Source organism: Anarhichas minor, unplaced genomic scaffold (assembly GCF_050575085.1).
Source record: "Anarhichas minor isolate MPS153535 unplaced genomic scaffold, ASM5057508v1 ptg000028l, whole genome shotgun sequence".
Lineage (NCBI taxonomy): Eukaryota > Metazoa > Chordata > Actinopteri > Perciformes > Anarhichadidae > Anarhichas > Anarhichas minor.
Genome location: NW_027466474.1, coordinates 8,374,064 through 8,392,312, shown reverse-complemented (window position 1 = coordinate 8,392,312; position 18,249 = coordinate 8,374,064). Strand labels below are relative to the sequence as shown.

General features: G+C 44.0%; 1 protein-coding gene across 1 annotated transcript; it reads right to left on the bottom strand.

The window, feature by feature from the left end:
• Positions 1-681: 681 nt before the first annotated feature.
• On the bottom strand, positions 682-18,007 carry LOC142962953 (protein diaphanous homolog 1-like). The gene is made up of 11 exons (XM_076103641.1): positions 17,959-18,007; positions 16,556-16,651; positions 16,343-16,437; positions 16,125-16,226; positions 15,533-15,772; positions 15,146-15,275; positions 14,875-14,999; positions 14,606-14,770; positions 13,969-14,101; positions 9,807-9,896; positions 682-2,792 (listed from the first exon to the last, which is right to left on the bottom strand). Exons 1-11 carry the CDS (start codon positions 18,005-18,007, stop codon positions 2,605-2,607), a joined length of 1,413 nt encoding a protein of 470 aa, XP_075959756.1. The 3' UTR covers positions 682-2,604.
• Positions 18,008-18,249: the final 242 nt, after the last annotated feature.

The window sequence follows — 18,249 nt, the reverse complement described above, 5'->3', positions numbered from 1 at the left end:
AAGATTTAGGAGATGTGGAAGAAAATATGTTCAAAGCAAAGAATCAACTCACCTTACAGAACAAAGCTGAGGCCAGGGAAACCGCTCCAGCTATTTTGGGTGTGCATCCGTGTAGCCGGTATGACACAGCAGGGTATTCCCAGAACAGGCCTGTATTGGCTAGGCTGACCACTACAGGGAGGAGAATAGTGCAAATCATGACTTATCATAGTACTTTGTATCTCTAGAGACAGACACACTGGAACAAAGAGCGGTGTGGTTATACAGTATTTGTGTCAGTGACAGAAGGGTCCGAGCAGAAAGAGAGAGGGTCACAAATGATGAGAAAACAGCATTCAGCATCAACTGTTCTCCTTTCTCTCTCCCTCTCACACAGTTTTATGTAAGAGACCATCAATCAATGCTGGAAAATGTCTCAGGAAACCCATGAAGCCATCCTGGACTGCTTCTGTCACAATAACTAAACCGTGTTATTCATTCCGTCTTTCGGCAATAAAATTAGACTTTCACTGCAACGTGCTGAAACTATCTGGTATTTTACTGCACAATGTGTTTACATGAGGGAGAGGGAGAGGAGGGGGGGGGGGGGGGGGGGAGCTAGAAGTTTCACACACACTGACTTGATCACATTAACAAATCAACAGAAGATGCAGACACTTTCAGAATGAGCCAGTCACATCATTAAATTACTAAATCATTGTTTAATAGTTCTGTGTAGCAGACAGAATGACTGTGCATTATTCTGTATACATAGAGCAACAAAAAAAAAAAAAAAGTCTCCATTCAAATACAATAAAATAATCAAGTGTAAAAATGAACATGGAAAACATCTCTTAAAAAAAATGAATCAGCAAAAGTAATGACTCAAATTAGAAAACACAAATATTCCAGTGATATTCTTTCCTTAACGTTGAAAATAGCCAACTTTCAGTATCTGTTACACACGATCGCCTGCCACTGTCCACCTGAAGAGACGGGTCGAATAATAGAACAGCAGACGAGTCTCCCGATATCTTTGAGAGCTAATTATTCTGCGTTACTGGATTCAAATATAGCACCAGCACTTGATCAGGTCAGGGATCTGCACTGTACTTAAATAACCTTATTTCATTTGATGTTTGAGAATGGTTTTATAAAGATTTTCCTCAATCAGGGGCCAAATGAAGCCCTGATCTTGAACCAGCAGGTTGATAAACCCAGTTGGGCATCAGGGCCGGACTGCGCGCAGTATAGTATTATATTTGCATAGTTATAAATATTGCATGGAGCAGCTGACATCACCTCTCCGGATTCTTGTCAGATATTACAGCACAACATCATGGCAACATGTATGCTGATGGCTACTGAATACGAATGAGAGCAAGGCCAGACATTCAGCAACTACTGCTGCCGTTCAGTGGGCGGGAACGTGGGTGAACAACACAAACACACATTCTTGTCTCAGCAGTTTTTGGGCAGTTTTCCAGTGTGCTCTATCTTCAGCGGAAAGACCACAACGCTGTTTATGAAACCTAGGGTTTATGACAGCATGCTCGGTACCGTACAGTAATTACAGATGGCAACACACGCATGCACTCAAACCTAAAAGCACAAACACAAATGTGGGAAGTCGAGTGTGCACATAAAACTAAATATAGGTGGCATACTGCACACACTCATTCTTATGCAAAAAAGCACACAGGCATGTAAAGGCTAGCATATTAAATGGAAACAACAAAAATGGTTTAACCGACTTTCTTCTTCTCCGGTCTATCTCTACTTCCCTCTGGGGCTTTAGGAATGTTCATGTGAATGGATGTAAGCACGTTTTCTTCATAAAACTGTTGTGGGCACATGTGGTAGGGTAGGGTAAGTGTGTAAATTATCTCCATTTTTAAGTGAATTCTATTTTTACGCATGCACACCAGTGAACAAAATCCCTTCTCAGTCAAAAATAAATCAAAACACACGGAAACACCCAGGTGACGACTGACAGCAGCCCAGTGGGAACGTGACCGCCGGGGAGGGAAATGACAAGACTGGATTGGTTGGCACTTTTTTCAATAACACAGCAAAAGTGATTAACATTTACAAACAGTAACATACGGAATATCAGACAGATACAAAGCAATATGTTTCATACGATAAAAAAAAGAGTGTGTTGTGGTCTTGTCCTGGTACAGCCAGAGAAAACTTGCACCTGCAGGACTTGCCCAATTCCAGACATTTCCAGTCTAAATTTGGGATTTAGAATATAAGCACAAAGAAGGGCGGATTCCTCCTGAGTAAGTCTTTGGAATCGCTGAAGTTGGCCTTTGTCGAAAGACGGGTGAATAAAGTGAAAAAGAAACAGACAAAAATACATGAACAGATATGTGCACATGCTGAAGAAAGCAATTAAATCTTTTTGAAAATGGCAAAGATCCAAAGGCTGAGGTGTGAGCCCTGCCCTCCTCCTCTGCCACTCCCTGAAGACGCAGTCAATGCAACCCTTAAAGATGGCCCCGTTAAGGCTCGAACTCTGGGAAACACGGGGCTGTTGTCCGTGAGCTAATCTCAGATTGATATTGGCCACTGGAATGGCTACGAAATACATCAGAGTTAAAATCTTTCTGCCCCGTCTGCCTAATGGGACCGAGAGGGAGTAGCGTCCAGTAACTCCTCCAATGACCCCGCTCCTTCTGGTTTAGGCTCCTCCTTCTCCTCGCTCTTCTGCTTCTTAGCGGGCTGTTTGCTGGATGAGGGCGCCTCTTCCTGCATCAGCTCTTTGGCCAGGATGTTGGTCACTGCATGACCAGCTCGTCGGTGGTTGGCTGAGAAAGAGAAATACAGTCAGTGAGATAGTAATGTCATTAAGATGTCATGTTTATATTAGATCAAGTCCATACAGATATGTCAGCGCATGCCATGACGTGACATCTGATGCGCAAAAAAAATTAAATAAAAGTCAGTAAGCCAAACAACACCACATCGGCAGACAGGTACTGAACATTTTCACTGAGCGAACACACATTCACAAGTATGTGCAACAAAGACTTGTGTTGTGAATGATGAAACACAACAGAGATGCTCCATTTCTTTCCAACATACAGATACATGCATTACCGCGACACACAAACACAGAAATGGCTTAATGGTACGGCTGTGCTTGTGCGTGTGTGTGGATTAATGTGACATCTGGAGTCTACTCACTGCTAATGTCAGCTTAGCCTCAACTTGATCTTAAAGTGTGGAAAATGAGTAAAAGAGGAAGGACACCCGAGGCATGGGAGACGTTTAGATGAAGAGGAAGTGGGACTGATGGAATGAATGTTTAGATGCTAAGAAGGAAGCGGTAGGACGAAGGGTGAGACGCCATGAAGAGCAGAGTGATTCATCCTGTGGGAAGATTACGGAGGTTGGGATGAAGGAAAATGAGACGAACACGGATGGAGAGATTGAGGAAAAAGGAGGCATGAGCTGGAAGGAAGTAGTAGAATAGATCACAGACAAATAGTGGATGCAGTGAGGAAAGATAAGAGATGCACACAGTGTGACGGATTGTGCCCCGAGGATGCTGCCGTTTTTATTCTTCTACCAGTTTACTCTGTTATTTCCTTCTCCTCCCACACACACACACACACACACACACACACGCAGTAGCCTTGCTCTTATCTCTCATTCCCTCTCCATCCTTTACCACGCTTCATTTTCCTGCGTGGGAGGAGCGCTGTGCAGCAGCGGCCATTTTGAATTATATAGGTCTTATATAGGTCAGTGGGAGATTGTGTTGTGGTGTTTGGCTGTCATGTTATGCCTGGTCCTGGTGTATGATCACAACTCAGACAGAGGCTGTGAACAAAGGGTTGACATCAGCACAGGTCACACTTGTTACATACACACGCATTGATGTTACTGTTCCTACTGATGGGAAAAAAAGGATCAATCCAACAAGGTCATGATGCAAACCAATAGCAGTACACATGCAAGTGAACCATGGAACACAAACAACAAACCAATAGTTGACACATGGTTCTGACGGAGGGAGAAGAACAACACACACACACACACACAAAAGTTACCGAACAGGTCTCCAGAACGAGCTGTGACAAAGACACAATGGAGTCTGGGAAGAAAGAAGAGGAGGAGGATTTGGAGAGTCAAGTTCACGTTTACTTGTCTTTTCGAGATGTGAAGCTCTGCTGGACTGATGAGCACAGACAGCTGGAGTGTCAAATTAACATTTCACACACAGTTTCCTTGGAGATTCTCTCTGGCTCAGTCAACTCTCAAATACGTCCTCCATATCTATTTTTGTGCCTTTCCCAAACCTCTTCTCCCTTACTCATAAACTAACTAATTAGAAATTATGCAAATGACCCAAAAACGGAGCGAAAGAGTGTGCGTCAGTGTGGGTGTTATTCTATGTGTATGTGTGCAACCCGCAGAGAAAAGCTCTTCAAAGGCTGTCAACCCAGCTCCTCTCCTCCCTCCCTCATCCTCCACTCTCTCTCTCTCCCTCTCGAGAGAAGACAGAGGAGTGAGAGGGCGGGATAAGAGTTGGGATCAGAGGGCTGTAGCATTGGGTGCAGCACCGGTACGATGAATTTAGACAGAAACCTGCAGATTAAAGTAAAGACAGGAACATGTGCAGTGAGGATGTGCACAATTTATCTGCATTTAAACTCAAACAGCCTCAGAAGCAAATACATCACCTAAAAAAACACATTAAAAAAATGTATACTATATATACTTTTTTTTTTTTTTTTAAAAGGCAAACTAGTTTTCATAAACAGCTGGGGGCTTTAGATTTGAGTTAATGTTACTCAAAGAGGTGTTAACAGTGCTTTGTTGTGGACCAATAACAACATATGAAATATCTCCAGTTAGCCTTTAAGAGATCGCTTCAGAGTAGATCAGAGTCTAAAACTGCAACATTACCATTCAGTGGAAACTACATGGAATGATCTTGCAGCTTTCAGATGAGACTAACAAGTCAGAATTGTCACTACCAGTCACATTGAACTCTGTCGTTGAAAGACTCATGTGGCTCTGAAAGGAGCCGTCTAAAGCCTTTTTGTTTGTTTTTTATCCATCTGTTTTGCCCTCTCAACATTGTGAAAGTGCAGAACAGAAATCGCTTGAGTACCCCTTTAACACGTGGCACTACAAACATAGGAAACACACAGCATGTGTATCCAGAAACTAGCTGTGATGTTGACTAAATGATCCATGCACTTGGCGTGCAGCAGTAGGAAATGAGACGTCGGGACTCACAACAAAGACTGTTTACTGGTGAATGAACGTGTTTGCACATCGAGGGGTCGATCAGCGGCACAAAGAGTGAAGTGAAAAGATCATCTGTAACACATTACACTCCGGGAGACTAAATAATGGCTGCCTGATGAGGGAAAGAACTCTTTGTTGTACAGTATGCCAGTGTGCCGACCTTATGAGGGGAAAATAAAGAACCGGGGAGACGAGCGAGGAGAGAATTTACAGTAAATCAAGTGTAGGTCAGCTTGAGATGAGAAGCTTACAAGAACTAGCTCGGCGGCCCTGTGAAGGCAAAGTATATGGTCACATGACACAATGGTAACCATTACGAGCATGGTGGTGTATTTGCAGATGTAGGCTGGACCTCCGTCAGTGTCTCCGGCTAAGCAGGGGCTCACATCGCCCTCCTCAGGCCCTGCAGCGTAACACACCGCCGCTCCACACCAGAGGACTGTGGGAAAGAGTGACGTCATCTGGAACCACTGCTGGCCTGTGTCTCGTGTTGGTATTGATGTGCAGGCATGCCTTTCATGTCCCCCAATGGGCTCAACTGGTGCATATGTGTGGCTTGCTGGCATGTATTGTCTCAGTGGGTGTTTAGTATGCATCACCACTGCTTCAGTAATGACTTGATTGATGAGTGCTCTCTTATTAGTCTGAAATATCTCCTGTGTGTGTCTTTGTGTGTGTTTGTATGAACATCTGGGACAGCACAGATCTCTATAGGGGGCTTTTTTATTTTTTTTATAGGAGCAGACCGTCTGCAGAGCCAGCGTGTGCCTCTTTTGTTCCCCTTTATCTCCGTCTCTCTGTTGCGATTGATGCTTTGTCAACTAGTTGCTACTGCGATTGCTTGTTCTGGCAGAGGGTCGTGACCCAGCAGATGGGTCTATAGTGAGTGTTTAGACACGTCATTCCTCCACACACACACGAGTGCCCTTATATTGCTTTAAACACACATGCACACAAATTAGGCTGATGTAGGCAAGCTGACAAGTCTGTATTCATACAAAAGGACGGACAGATAACTTCCAATCTCAGGCAGAGAGCCACAGCGTGAAGGTGTTTGAAAAACTATGCAAGGCTGTCTGTCCTCTGGAATGTAACGTGTCTGTTTGGGTGCATGTATCAGTACGCAAACCTCCATGTGTCTTTGTATTGGCATGCAAGCATCTGGTGTGTGCGTTTTGTCTGTATGTGTTTAAAGGCGGGGGGGGGGGGGGGGTAGACAGCTGAGGATACCCCATGCAGTCCTCTCATTCAACACAACCAGCACAAAGACACACACAGTGAGCTGAGGTACAGGTCAAAGGTGAGGAGGTATATAGCCTCCGCAGCCTCGTGGCTTTCCATTCAGTCACAATTCTGTGACACAATAAGCATGACCACACACTCAATGGGCCCTTTAACACAAAGTTGGTGACGTTTACGGTCGCTGCAGCTGTGAGGAGAGGAAGGAAAGAGGAGGGGAAGGAAGGGACACACGTCGTGTAATGAAGACCCTCACGTGCACAATAGTGGTCACACAGAACACAAAAACAATCAAATAAAAATATACATATTGTTGCCACATTAGGCCACCTTACAAAGATGTCCTCAAAAGCATTTAAAAGCCTTGGAAAGACCATCTTGTACCCAATAAAAAAAGGGCAGAAAGTCTGTGTTTTAACTTGGCATTTTGATCTGACGGAAATGAGTTTATGCATATTTTTACATTGCTGGAAATAAGAATATGCTCGTTGCCACTCCTGTTGGACAGGTGACTGTGAAAGATAACTCCTTGGGAAATACATACGGATATATAGTAAAACTTCACTGGTGTATTGGCTGATATGATAAGTAAATACATTTAGATGTTTTATCATGTCTTTGTGAAAACTATTAATACTACAGTTACATGAAATACAGACCTAATTAGCCTCAGCACCTGTTTTTAATGAGTCAGGCGATTGATTATGTTGTATGTATCAGGCAACTGATTTGAATGTGTGGCTTCATTGTGACGTTGTACTTCCTTGCAAAGAGGAACCATGACCCCTCCTCCACTGCTTTGATCATTCATAGATCCTTCAAGCGGATGAACCTTTGCTTTGTGTCTGCACACTCAGTACGTGACATCTGATCAGTAATGCCATGAACACAAGAGTACAAATCAATTGTATATTAGCTGCATGGAAAAGTAATTACAGAGAGATTAGAAGAGCAACTGGTTCAACTGGCCTCAGAGCCAGTGACGTATTCTATCTCACGATCAGTGAGGGAGGACGAGAGAGATGAGGACGCAGCTCGCCAAAACGATGCCAGCTTTATCAAATCTTACAGCTTCAAATGTATCTGTAATCTCTATTATTGTTTTCGTAGCGCTTTGGCTCCTTCTGATATTGTGTTTTGTTTTTTAATGACAGAACAGAAAAAAATAAGTCAGATTTTCTGTCATATCTTCAAATCTTTTCTGCTCCGCATGCAGAAAATTGTATAGATGTATTACACATTATGGAGTGAACACTGACATACTTTCATGCACACATGAGCTGGATACATGAGATGCTCAAACAGGCTAACTGTGGCACCAGAGTCAGGATGTGCCTCCTCCTACTTCATTAAATTAAGACCTCTGACTCAACCAACTAGTCACAGACACTCCTATTGTGTGGCTGAAGGGCTTCCGGGGTGTACGAAGCAACGTGGGTAACTGGAGAGGAGTGGCCTTTAAACATATGTGAAGAAAATATAAACTCCTAGCAAAGCTGAGAGTGCCCAAAAACCACAGCAGGGCTTTAAACCCTCCACATCAGCCATGGAAAACCCTGAACTTTGGAAAAAGAAAACTAAAATGACAAGACCGAGAAAAAAAAAAGAAGACCGGGAGGAGGCACTGAGCTGAGATGCGATACATACAGCCACTTATATTTTCCTTCTCTTCTCTTCTCTTTTCTACCACAGATAAGCATACAGAGGGAGGAAGGTTCTCTCTCACTTACTCTCTCTCCAACGCACATTAAGGTATTTCCTGTTAGGAGTGTGAGGTGGCCAAACAGTATTATGGGTGACTGAGGGAGCCCTCAAGTGGGCCCCATTTTCTCTCATACAGCGCTCCTTTCCCCAGCTCCCGTTCTCCCACCAGTTCCTCTTCTAACTGTTCTCAGTCAGTTTAGTGGTGACGAGCCCGAGCAGTTTGTGATTAAAGAAAGTTTGCTGCACTTAGCGATATACTCAGTGTGACATAGTGGACCACCGAGGACCACTTCTTACAACCCCTGTTTAATTGTTATGGACATAACTGCCAACAGGCTAAATAAATGCACTCAGTGACTGAAAGAAAGAAAGAAAGAAAGATTGCAGTCTACCCTCCGGTTCTGTGCTATTCCACTCTGGAGCTCTGCTTCACATCTGGCTTCTATTGAAGGAGGTATTGGGTTGCACTCACTCTTCCCCAGCCTCTGTTATGTGTGAATACCCCCCCCCACACACGAGTTTCCTAACACAAGGTATCATATTACAAGTTACTATCCTGAAAGCCCACACTGCCTCATGTTCATACTGAGTCTGGATCGGGCGCTGGGACACCCGGCAGAATGAGTAGCTAACCATGTTACTGTCCCGTTGCTTACAGACTGAACACGTGGCCGGAATGATAATCAAACCAGACTGTGCTCAGGAACATGTCCTCGGATACAGCACATGGACTTCTGGCTGGCCCAGTAATGACAAAAACATAGATCCAATTTTTTGGGTTCCAAGATAAAGCAGAAAAAAGATTTTGAGTTGAATCATTTTTGATAATATAGATTCTATGATATATATTCATGTACATTAACAGTGAGCTGGGGTTTCACACCTAACATAGAAATAATGTTTTTCACATCACACTTGTGTAAGTTGCATATTGGACCATGATTGGCTACCCCACTAGTTCTCATACATGTCTTTAACTCAGATTCATGTTAAGCACAGACATTTTCCCTCTTCGGCAGATTCATTTCTAGAGTCTAACTCTAAGTAAAAATGGGCAAAACCTATTTTGAGTAAAGAGAGGAATTAACAATTTGTATTTTCTTTACATTTTAAGCCTTTTATACATTTTTCCGATTGCCCAAGCACTGATTCCACTTCCTTAGACTGTGTACCCACACTCTGGTTCATCCTCCTTTGCGCTACATTCATATTCCTCTTAGAATTTCCTATTGCACAGCCACACCCTCGCCAGTTGTTCCTCTCTTAAGTCTCTTCCTGCCCACACCCACGCCTTGGCCGCCTCCCTCTTCTGTTGTCGTGCCAGCCATTGGTGGAATTGGATTTGTAACCATGGCCACAGAATACTATCACAACCCAAAGTCTCTGAGCCGTGCAACAGATGGAGCAGAGACATGGGCAACACAAACAACTGTGCTGTTGTGCGTTGACAGAAACAGAGACAGAGAGGAAGAGGGAGATGGAACAAATGAGTCTCATATGCTCCACGTGTTTCACTGTAGTAATGCATAAGTGTGTGTGAAAGGAAACAGAAATCTGTAAATCAGGCAGGACATGACGTTTTGTGAAGATGAACCGCTCTGCTTGTGTACGAGTACCTGCTTGCCGGGGTCCTCTCTTTCTCTTGAAAGCAGCGCCGGACTGCAGCGCCTCCAGCAGGCCATCCATGATACCAGTTTCATCCCCCTCTGTAAACACAGCATCAACAACATCAGCAACGCATCAACAAACCATGGAACAAACCAATATTTGGAGACACATTAGAACTTGTATTCATGTCTCACACACACACACACACACACACCTCCACTATTACAACCATGTTATTTAAAATCAATACAACCCTGACATCTTACGCTGATCTTCTTTTGGTGGTTTTTCTAAACCCTCTACCCATCGCTGTTTCTCAGACACGCCAACACACACACGTGGGCAGCGATGTTATTTACCAGCCACGTGCCCACGTTGGCAAATTAGCTACATTAACCCAGATAGGCAGTGACCCAGTTCCGCTACTGTCTCTGCTAGGAGCTACATGCTGCACTTCCTGGGAGGTAACCTCTAAAAACACACAAACACACCTTCTTATTGGAAGGACATACCTACTGAGACCAAACTTGCTCATGGACATTAAAATACTACATAAACTGTGGCTGACAGTTAAAAGGGTGCTGACTGGAAAATGAACCTTGTATCTGTGTATGTGTACAGGTAGTTTGTACGGGTGGTTTTGTTGTTTGTGTGTTTGTTTACATGCACATTGTTTATCTGGTGGGCTTAAATCAGAGATCAGAGGGGGGGGGGGGGGGGGGGGGACTCCATGGCCAGGTTGCTGTGTGTAAAAGTGTTTTGTGGGCAGGATTCAGTGGCTCATCACAGCGCTCAGGCAGATGGTTTTAATTATTTCAAATCGGAACCCGAGTAGAGACAGGGGGGTCAAAAAAAGGGGCCAGCGAGGTGGGGTTAAAGGTTTATGTCGTCACCTCCCCAACCCCCAAACACACACACACAAACACACATACACATCTCTTCTGCTCACACACACACATACACACTATATCTAATCCTGCAGTAAGCCATGGAGCAGATGGCCTGTGGTCTCGCCTGTCACGTCAGAGAAAGTCTCCCTCACACACTCCACAGGACTTCCACAGCTCACATACACCCCTCAATGTCCACGTCCTGGAACTACACACACAGTTCAGAATGATGTTTTTCTCCTTCCGGGGAAACACATCTGGCCCATTTCCACTCACTCTAATCACAGGGTTGGCTTAAACGAGTGGTGGAAGCACACAGACATGCAAACCTATTTGTGACTGTACTGGAGGCGATAGAGGGACCACACAATGACCTGGTTGTGTTTAAAACCGGCTGAGTGAACTCCCGACTAAAGCTAGAATGCCCGAGGGCCGGTGCACTGTACAGCATTAGAGAGTCTTTAGAGCTTTTGTTTGAGCGTGGCCTTGGGCAACACCTTTTCATAAAGCCATATACAAGTCTCCATTTCACAGGGAAGCTTTACAATGTTTGGTTTGTTAGCGATTATAAATAGGGCTAACAATGGGGGGGGGGGGGGGGACACACACACTTGTTGGGTTCAATCACTTGTTGATAATCATGTGCTCTTGCATTCACATGATTCTTCTGTGGAACAGGTACCAGGCTAATGGTGCTATTATTGAGAATCAATACAGAATCAATATTGAAATGGCATCAAACACTGTGGTGGCAAAGTCAGAGTCAGTACAACAATGCCATGGATTATGAGCAGCACAAGCACACACACACACACACCTATAGTGCATGATACAAACAGAAGTGTTGCCTGACCCAAGTAAGAACATAAGACGGATTAGTTAGTGTAATAGCATTAGAGCATGAGCTCTTAAATATGTCTCTTTGGACCTGGTCTACATTGAATGCACACACACACACACACACGCGCACAGAGAGGGAGGACAGCATCTTGTGTGGAGCAGTAGCACCCCTAATGGACGTTCACACAATAACAGACGAGGACATGAAAGGAAACATTTACAGAGAAGAGAGGAGTTACAACAAACGGGAAGGAAAATAAGCGTTCAAATGGGTTGGAGACAGAATTTGGATTTTCCTAATGTGCCATGATCGTGGCCCTCTTTCACAGTGGCCTGCAGTGAGGCAGGCTACCCAGGCTTATCTCATCCCCTCTGTCACCATGTGCTTCTCTCCTCTACTCCTCACCTCCTTTTCTAGAAGACAACACAGTCTAATCCTCAAGAGAGCATATGCTGCCTTACTACCCTCTTCTCCTCCCCCACACTACTCTCTCACTTGCTCTCTGTGTAGAGCACGAGCACTCCTACTGGCAGTTCCCATACCAGCATCTGTGTGGGTGTGTAGTCTTTGCCACGTACATAAAAGCACAGAGCCTCACACACTGTTTTTACAGACGGTACTGACACCTAGCTGTGGAAATGAGAAAAGGTTGTCTGGCATGTTTCCAAAGATGAGTGTATGACAGCCAGGGATCTTTCAGTAGTAGTAGATAGTATTTATCAGATCAAGAGAGAGCCAAATAAAGCCAAGTAAAAACAATGATTTGATGATCCACATGTTAAACAAGTATATTCACAATAACTACCATTACATGTGTAGCACATGTGCGAGGCTGCACTGAATGAGCGCCTGTCTGTCTGACTCACATAGGAATGACAAGGCCACAAAGTGAAAACACACACTGACCTTCCAGGGTTTAACCAACAACTGCTATATTATGTCTACAAAGGGACAGAGAGTGATAAAGAGCAGCATTCAGAAAGAACAACATTCATGAGATAGTGAGGGTGAGAGAGTGAGAGTTGAAGGGTGGGGAATTAAAAGAAGAAAAAAAAAAGGGAACAAAGAAGATGTGAGCATGTGAAAGTATAGCTACTGAAAACAACCTTTGTGTGACAGCCATCCAGAATGATGGTTGTAAACAAATACAGAACAAAGACCAGGTGTGTGTATGCTGGGTTTGTGTGTGGTTGAATGTAAATAGGGGGGGTGTTGAATGACTCTGGGCTACAGGGGCAGTCAAATATGCCACCTGTATGTAAATAATCTCCAGCCCACTAATGCATATTTGCAGCACTATTGTGTTCCATGTGCGCATGCCTCTGGAGGCTGAACATGAAATTTGACTACCTCACTTTCTACCACAAAATGTCTTCTCCATACTTTAAAACACAGACACAAAGTATTCAGAGTGGAGCCTCGGTGCTCGCTGGGTCTTTAACGGCCCTTTAAATGAGCGACGGGGGGGAGGGAAAGGGGAAAAAAGAAAGAAGAGGGAGTGATGGAACAAAAGCAAGAAAGAGAGGAGAAGAGAAGCCAGCTGGAACATGGAGCACGAGGAGAAAGGCGAGAAAGACGTTTTTGTGAAAGAGGTTTACAAAGCCGACACACTAATACACATTCTAAAAACACACATATACACTACTCTAACACATAGGCAAAACAGAAACAAACTAGGAGCAACTAGTGGTAATTTTGTGACACACACGCATACACAAATACACAGGGCGCACTGAGGCCAGAGCACATTTTGAGTGTGAAGTCCCAGGAGAACATGACTGGAGCCAGAGAGCGGAGGAATGTACTGAAACTAGGTCACAGACTGAGAGAAGGGGAGAAAAGTGCCTGTGCATAAATGTGTGTCTGCCAGGCAGGATTTTAGTGTTAACTGTGTGTATGCGAGGATGATCGAGCGAGAACGTGTGTGTGTGTTACAAAGCACAATATGCTGCTCGCATTTTCTAAGTATAACAGCATCTCATTGAAGAGTGGAAATATGTTTTTGGTGATAAAGAGATTTAGACGTTCATACGGTTCTCTTTCATGGAAGAAAAGCCCCCGTTCACCAGAGGAGGGAAAAGAGGTCAGGCGGTTCCTCATATACATCCTCCTTGTCCTCACTTTCTATGGAGATTATTGTTACTTGCTTACTTGAAAACACAGGTCATCTGCATTAGATTAACTCTGGTCTATAAATACTGATGGGTTGCTCTTTCACACACACACACACACACACACACACACACACACACACACACACACACACACACACACACACACACACACACACACACACACACACACACACACACACTCTACAAAAGCGTGGACCCTGACTGCCCCCAACTGGAATCTGAGGGAAATACAAACAGAGACACGGAGTGTTTCTCTTGCTTTCAGTCACACATAGGTAAACAGATATGATCCAGCAATTGTGACCTGTGTTGATGTTAAGGTGCTGGTTCTTCTTGAGCTTCTCCTCCTTCTCCTTCTCTGCCTTTTCTCTGGCCAGCTTGGCCCTCTTGATCTTCTCTTCAGCCTCCTTCCTTTTCTGATTCTCCTTTACTGCTTGCTGGTCGGGGATCAAAGAGAGAAGGATGTCAGGCAATGTATGTACGCAAAATAAGTGTTTGGTGTGCATAAGTTAGTGTGACAAGTACAAAAGTGATTCTTAGACAATTCTAAGACAAATGTATGACAGATGTGATGGATGTCTGTATGTATACATAACTTCAGAAGCAGTGGATGGCAGTTATCACCAGTAACTGGTAAAACAAGTTACCTCCTGCGGGAGACCTTCCAAACGGCACATTTACAGTTGATGTATAAACTGATGATATAATGGAGTCGCTCTCATTCTGTATTATGTCAATACAGACAGGTGTGCTGCCTTTATTTCTCCTCCTGGTTTGACATTTTACTGTCATCCCTCTTTCATCTACTTATTTGTTTTTGACTCCACGTGTGTGTGTGTGTGTGTGTGTGTGTGTGTCTTTGTACTGTATGTGTAGGAGCTGATTAGTAGGAGGTCAGTAAAGACTTTACATCAGTTCATTCACATGAATAAAACACACACCTGGAACATGTTTTTAAAGGTGTTGAGGTCTCCAAAGAATTCCTCTACGGAGATTTTTTTCGGGTCAAAGACAAATAAGTCTCCCAGGTCGTTATAATGCTTCTCCATATTCTTATGCAGCATATCCAGCTTCTCAAACTGCTCATGGGCGGTAACCACAAAGCTGTGGAAACATTCTGTTAAGGAACATAGAACACATCTCTCTGTATCTGTAAGACACCATGATTTATGATCAGAAGATCTATTGTTTGACTGAATAAAGAGGATATCGACATCTTCTCCGCAAACAGGTCCTTGTCATTTTGCGGAGGGGGGAAGGTTTCCAGATCTTTTTCCAGGTTCTTGATCTGACGGCCCATCATCTCGAGGTTCTTCTGAAGTGTCTCTGCAGGAACTGCAGAAGAAACATTAATGACGCAGAGCACCTCCATACAAAGCTCATGATAGATCTTATAACAATTAGAGCACACTGGATCCATACGATGGTAATTAATATGCAGGGATGGAGATTTATAGACGTCAATTGGATGTCCCATGTACCTCTGCTGGCCTTTTCTACATGGATGAGCTCGTCTGCAAAGCCCATGACGTCAGGATACTGCTCCTGGCACACATCAGCGAGGAAATGGAGCAGCGTCTGCTTCAGATCAGCTGATTTGGTGTCACGCAGCTGATTGGGAGAAGGATTGATTTAAAAATGGCACACTGAAAAGGCAATCAATCAAAAGTTATTATTGGCACTGGAACAGATTCTACTCTTGTTTTTGTGGACTACGAGTATAAATTTGACTTTATCTCATTTACTATACGTCAGCATTTCCACACTTGACCCCCAAGAAGTACACAAAACGTAGAACTAAAGACCTTTCCAGTCCATGTATTCAGATTATATTCTGTGTTGTATACTGCGTCTCCACCTCACTTTACCTTGCACAGGTATGATATGGAGAAGCCGAAGGCCTTTCCATTGCGGGAGCCAGCATTCATATAGTTCCCGACAACGAGGATGATCTGTAGTAGCTTGAGGAAGGTCTTGCTTTTACTGAGCTCCTCGCAGGCTGCTGTCACAGACACCACATCTGGCTTGATGTTGTTCAGCTGCTCCTCAAACTGCAGCCTGAACAGGATGGCCTGAAGCCGGGGCATCAGCCGCTTCACACTGGACATCTGGAGAGAGACAAGAGGGAGCCATTCCTGGTACGTTTGTTGCCACGTAGATTGTGTGTTTGTGTGTAGTTATGTGTAAGGGGGTTTCATTCATTACTCACATCCTTCACAGTTGAACAAAGCACTCTGTGTTTAACATCATGAGGATTATCTGTGTCTAATATATTGACAACAGTATGACTCTCTCAGTATTTCAACATCTTCCATGCGTCATTTTCCATTACACTGATTTCCCCGCTATGTTTGTGGTTGATCATGTACAAGTCAGCTGGGAATTCACACAATACTGATTTTATAAAAATCTAAATAGTCTGTTGTGTGTTTTTTCATTTGCATGTGTACGTTTACTCACCACTACTCCAAACTGCTCGGACTCAGCCAAGTCATCGTATTCCTCCTTCATCTCTCCCAGGGCAGTCATCTGCTTTTCCTCTGGTAGTAGTTTGATCAGGCTCTGCGAGACAATGAAACATATACTGCACATGACTATCAGGATCTGGACGTGTCCCAACTATGGTTGCACAAACAGGCCCTTGTATACCAACACCGGGGCAGATTTGAGCTCCATACCTGAACCATGGACTCTGTGACGACCTTCTCATTAACCTGCAGCAAGGCGGTCTTGATCTCCTCATACGGGACACGGATTGATCCCAAGAAAATGGCTGTATGAGCAGACACACAGTTAGGATTCAGTTGAACACACTTTATTGTTGTCATTTCAATGGATGTTTTCGCTGCATGCGTTTAAAGAGTCATTGGTGTGGGGGTATCTGGACTTACAAAGGTTCTGTGAGCACTTTGAGTCGAGAAGCTTCAGCTCCTTAACCTTCTTCTTCTGCAGCTGCTTTTCGTCTCCGCCACCTTGCTCCTTTTTGGCTGGAAAAGGTGAATAAAGAAATGGGGAGGGTGAAGAAGAGGATGAAGAAGAGAAGGACAGAAGAAAGAGAAGACTTTGTTAGAAAACACATTTCTTGGTGACTTTATTTAATGTGTGATGACTAGTACAGCTGGATATGAATAGAAATAATGTTGGAAAGAAGCATAGTGGAGAATCCAGCGGGTTCTGTAATAGAGAGAGAGGGATGGACAGAGGGCCTATGTGATGCTATGAAAACTGACAGACTTGGCAAGGCCTTCACTTTTTTCATTCCCTCCCAACTGTATGGTGTCATGGAGGTGTTAGGGTTATTGTATCACTGTCCTAGGGTTACAATGGAACTGCTATGCGAGGGCTGTAACACTGGGGGAAAGACACCCCTGGTGTGTGTGCGTGTGTGTGTGTGTGTGGTAAATATGGTCGGACGTTTGTCAGCTGTAAGGCATTCAAAGTTTGCAATCAGCCTACATACACGCATACACGGTACATCACACAGACATGATTCACATTAACTCGTTCTGACAAGGTCAGGATTGTGACTGTACGGGTGTGTCAGTGTGTGGGGGTTAATGTGCACTGGATGATAATTAGGAGTGAAAGATGAACAAGCACATGACTCCAACCAGCTGATAGCCCACTGTACACACATCAGACCTGAGGTCAGCAGAGTACTGGAAGTCACAGTTCTTCACTTGTTTCTGACAATATCATCTAACCACTCAAACGCAATTCAACATTCATGTGAAGATGCAGTACTGTACTGTAGTCCATGATGAGACAATCAACAAAAAAATTGTCATTGACAATTTATGTAATTTAACAGATATGTATAAAAAATATGATTTGGTTACAGATTTACAAACATGAGGAGTTTATTTTAAAGGAAATTAGTACTGTGATTAACGTTGGAGGATCAACACCACCCACATCTTTCCAGTCTCTCAGGTTTTGTTCTGTATGTGGCCTTCTCCGTTTCTTATCTTTGTTTAGACCAGACCAGCAGGAACCAAGACTCACCGTCTGGGACACAGTCAGCAACAGAGTTGGTACAGCATGTTCGGTACGAGTATGCTGCGTCTATCTGTCACTATCTGCATGAATCACACTGACAAACAATACAAATCAAACTCTGAGCACACCTGTTTCCACTTCCCGGCGACGACCTCGTGTAATGACATCAGAAGCTAAATAAAGTACAACAGTAGCCCCTGTACATAACGACCACATGTTGTAGAGACAGACCTACTGACGGCTGCTTCATTACCAGTGTTACTGATATTCGTTATCCATTAGCATTTAGGTTTACCAAACCCAGCTCTGTGTACGGTATGTGCGGCCTTTTTTCGCTCCACCATCTTGTCCCACAATCTGTCCACATTCAACTGCAGTTTGCTAGTGAATAACAGTGTCATTCAAACAACACTAAGTATTCTCCACACAGACAGAGAGAGAGAGAGCCACTACAGCATAACAGCACATCCTTCCATATGGCCAGTCAAACAGTGCTTTGTCTCTACGTGAGAGGCCAATCAGTCGGACAGTCTGGGCCTCTTGATGAGCTGCTCATCTCTCCGTTTACAACATACACTTATACACA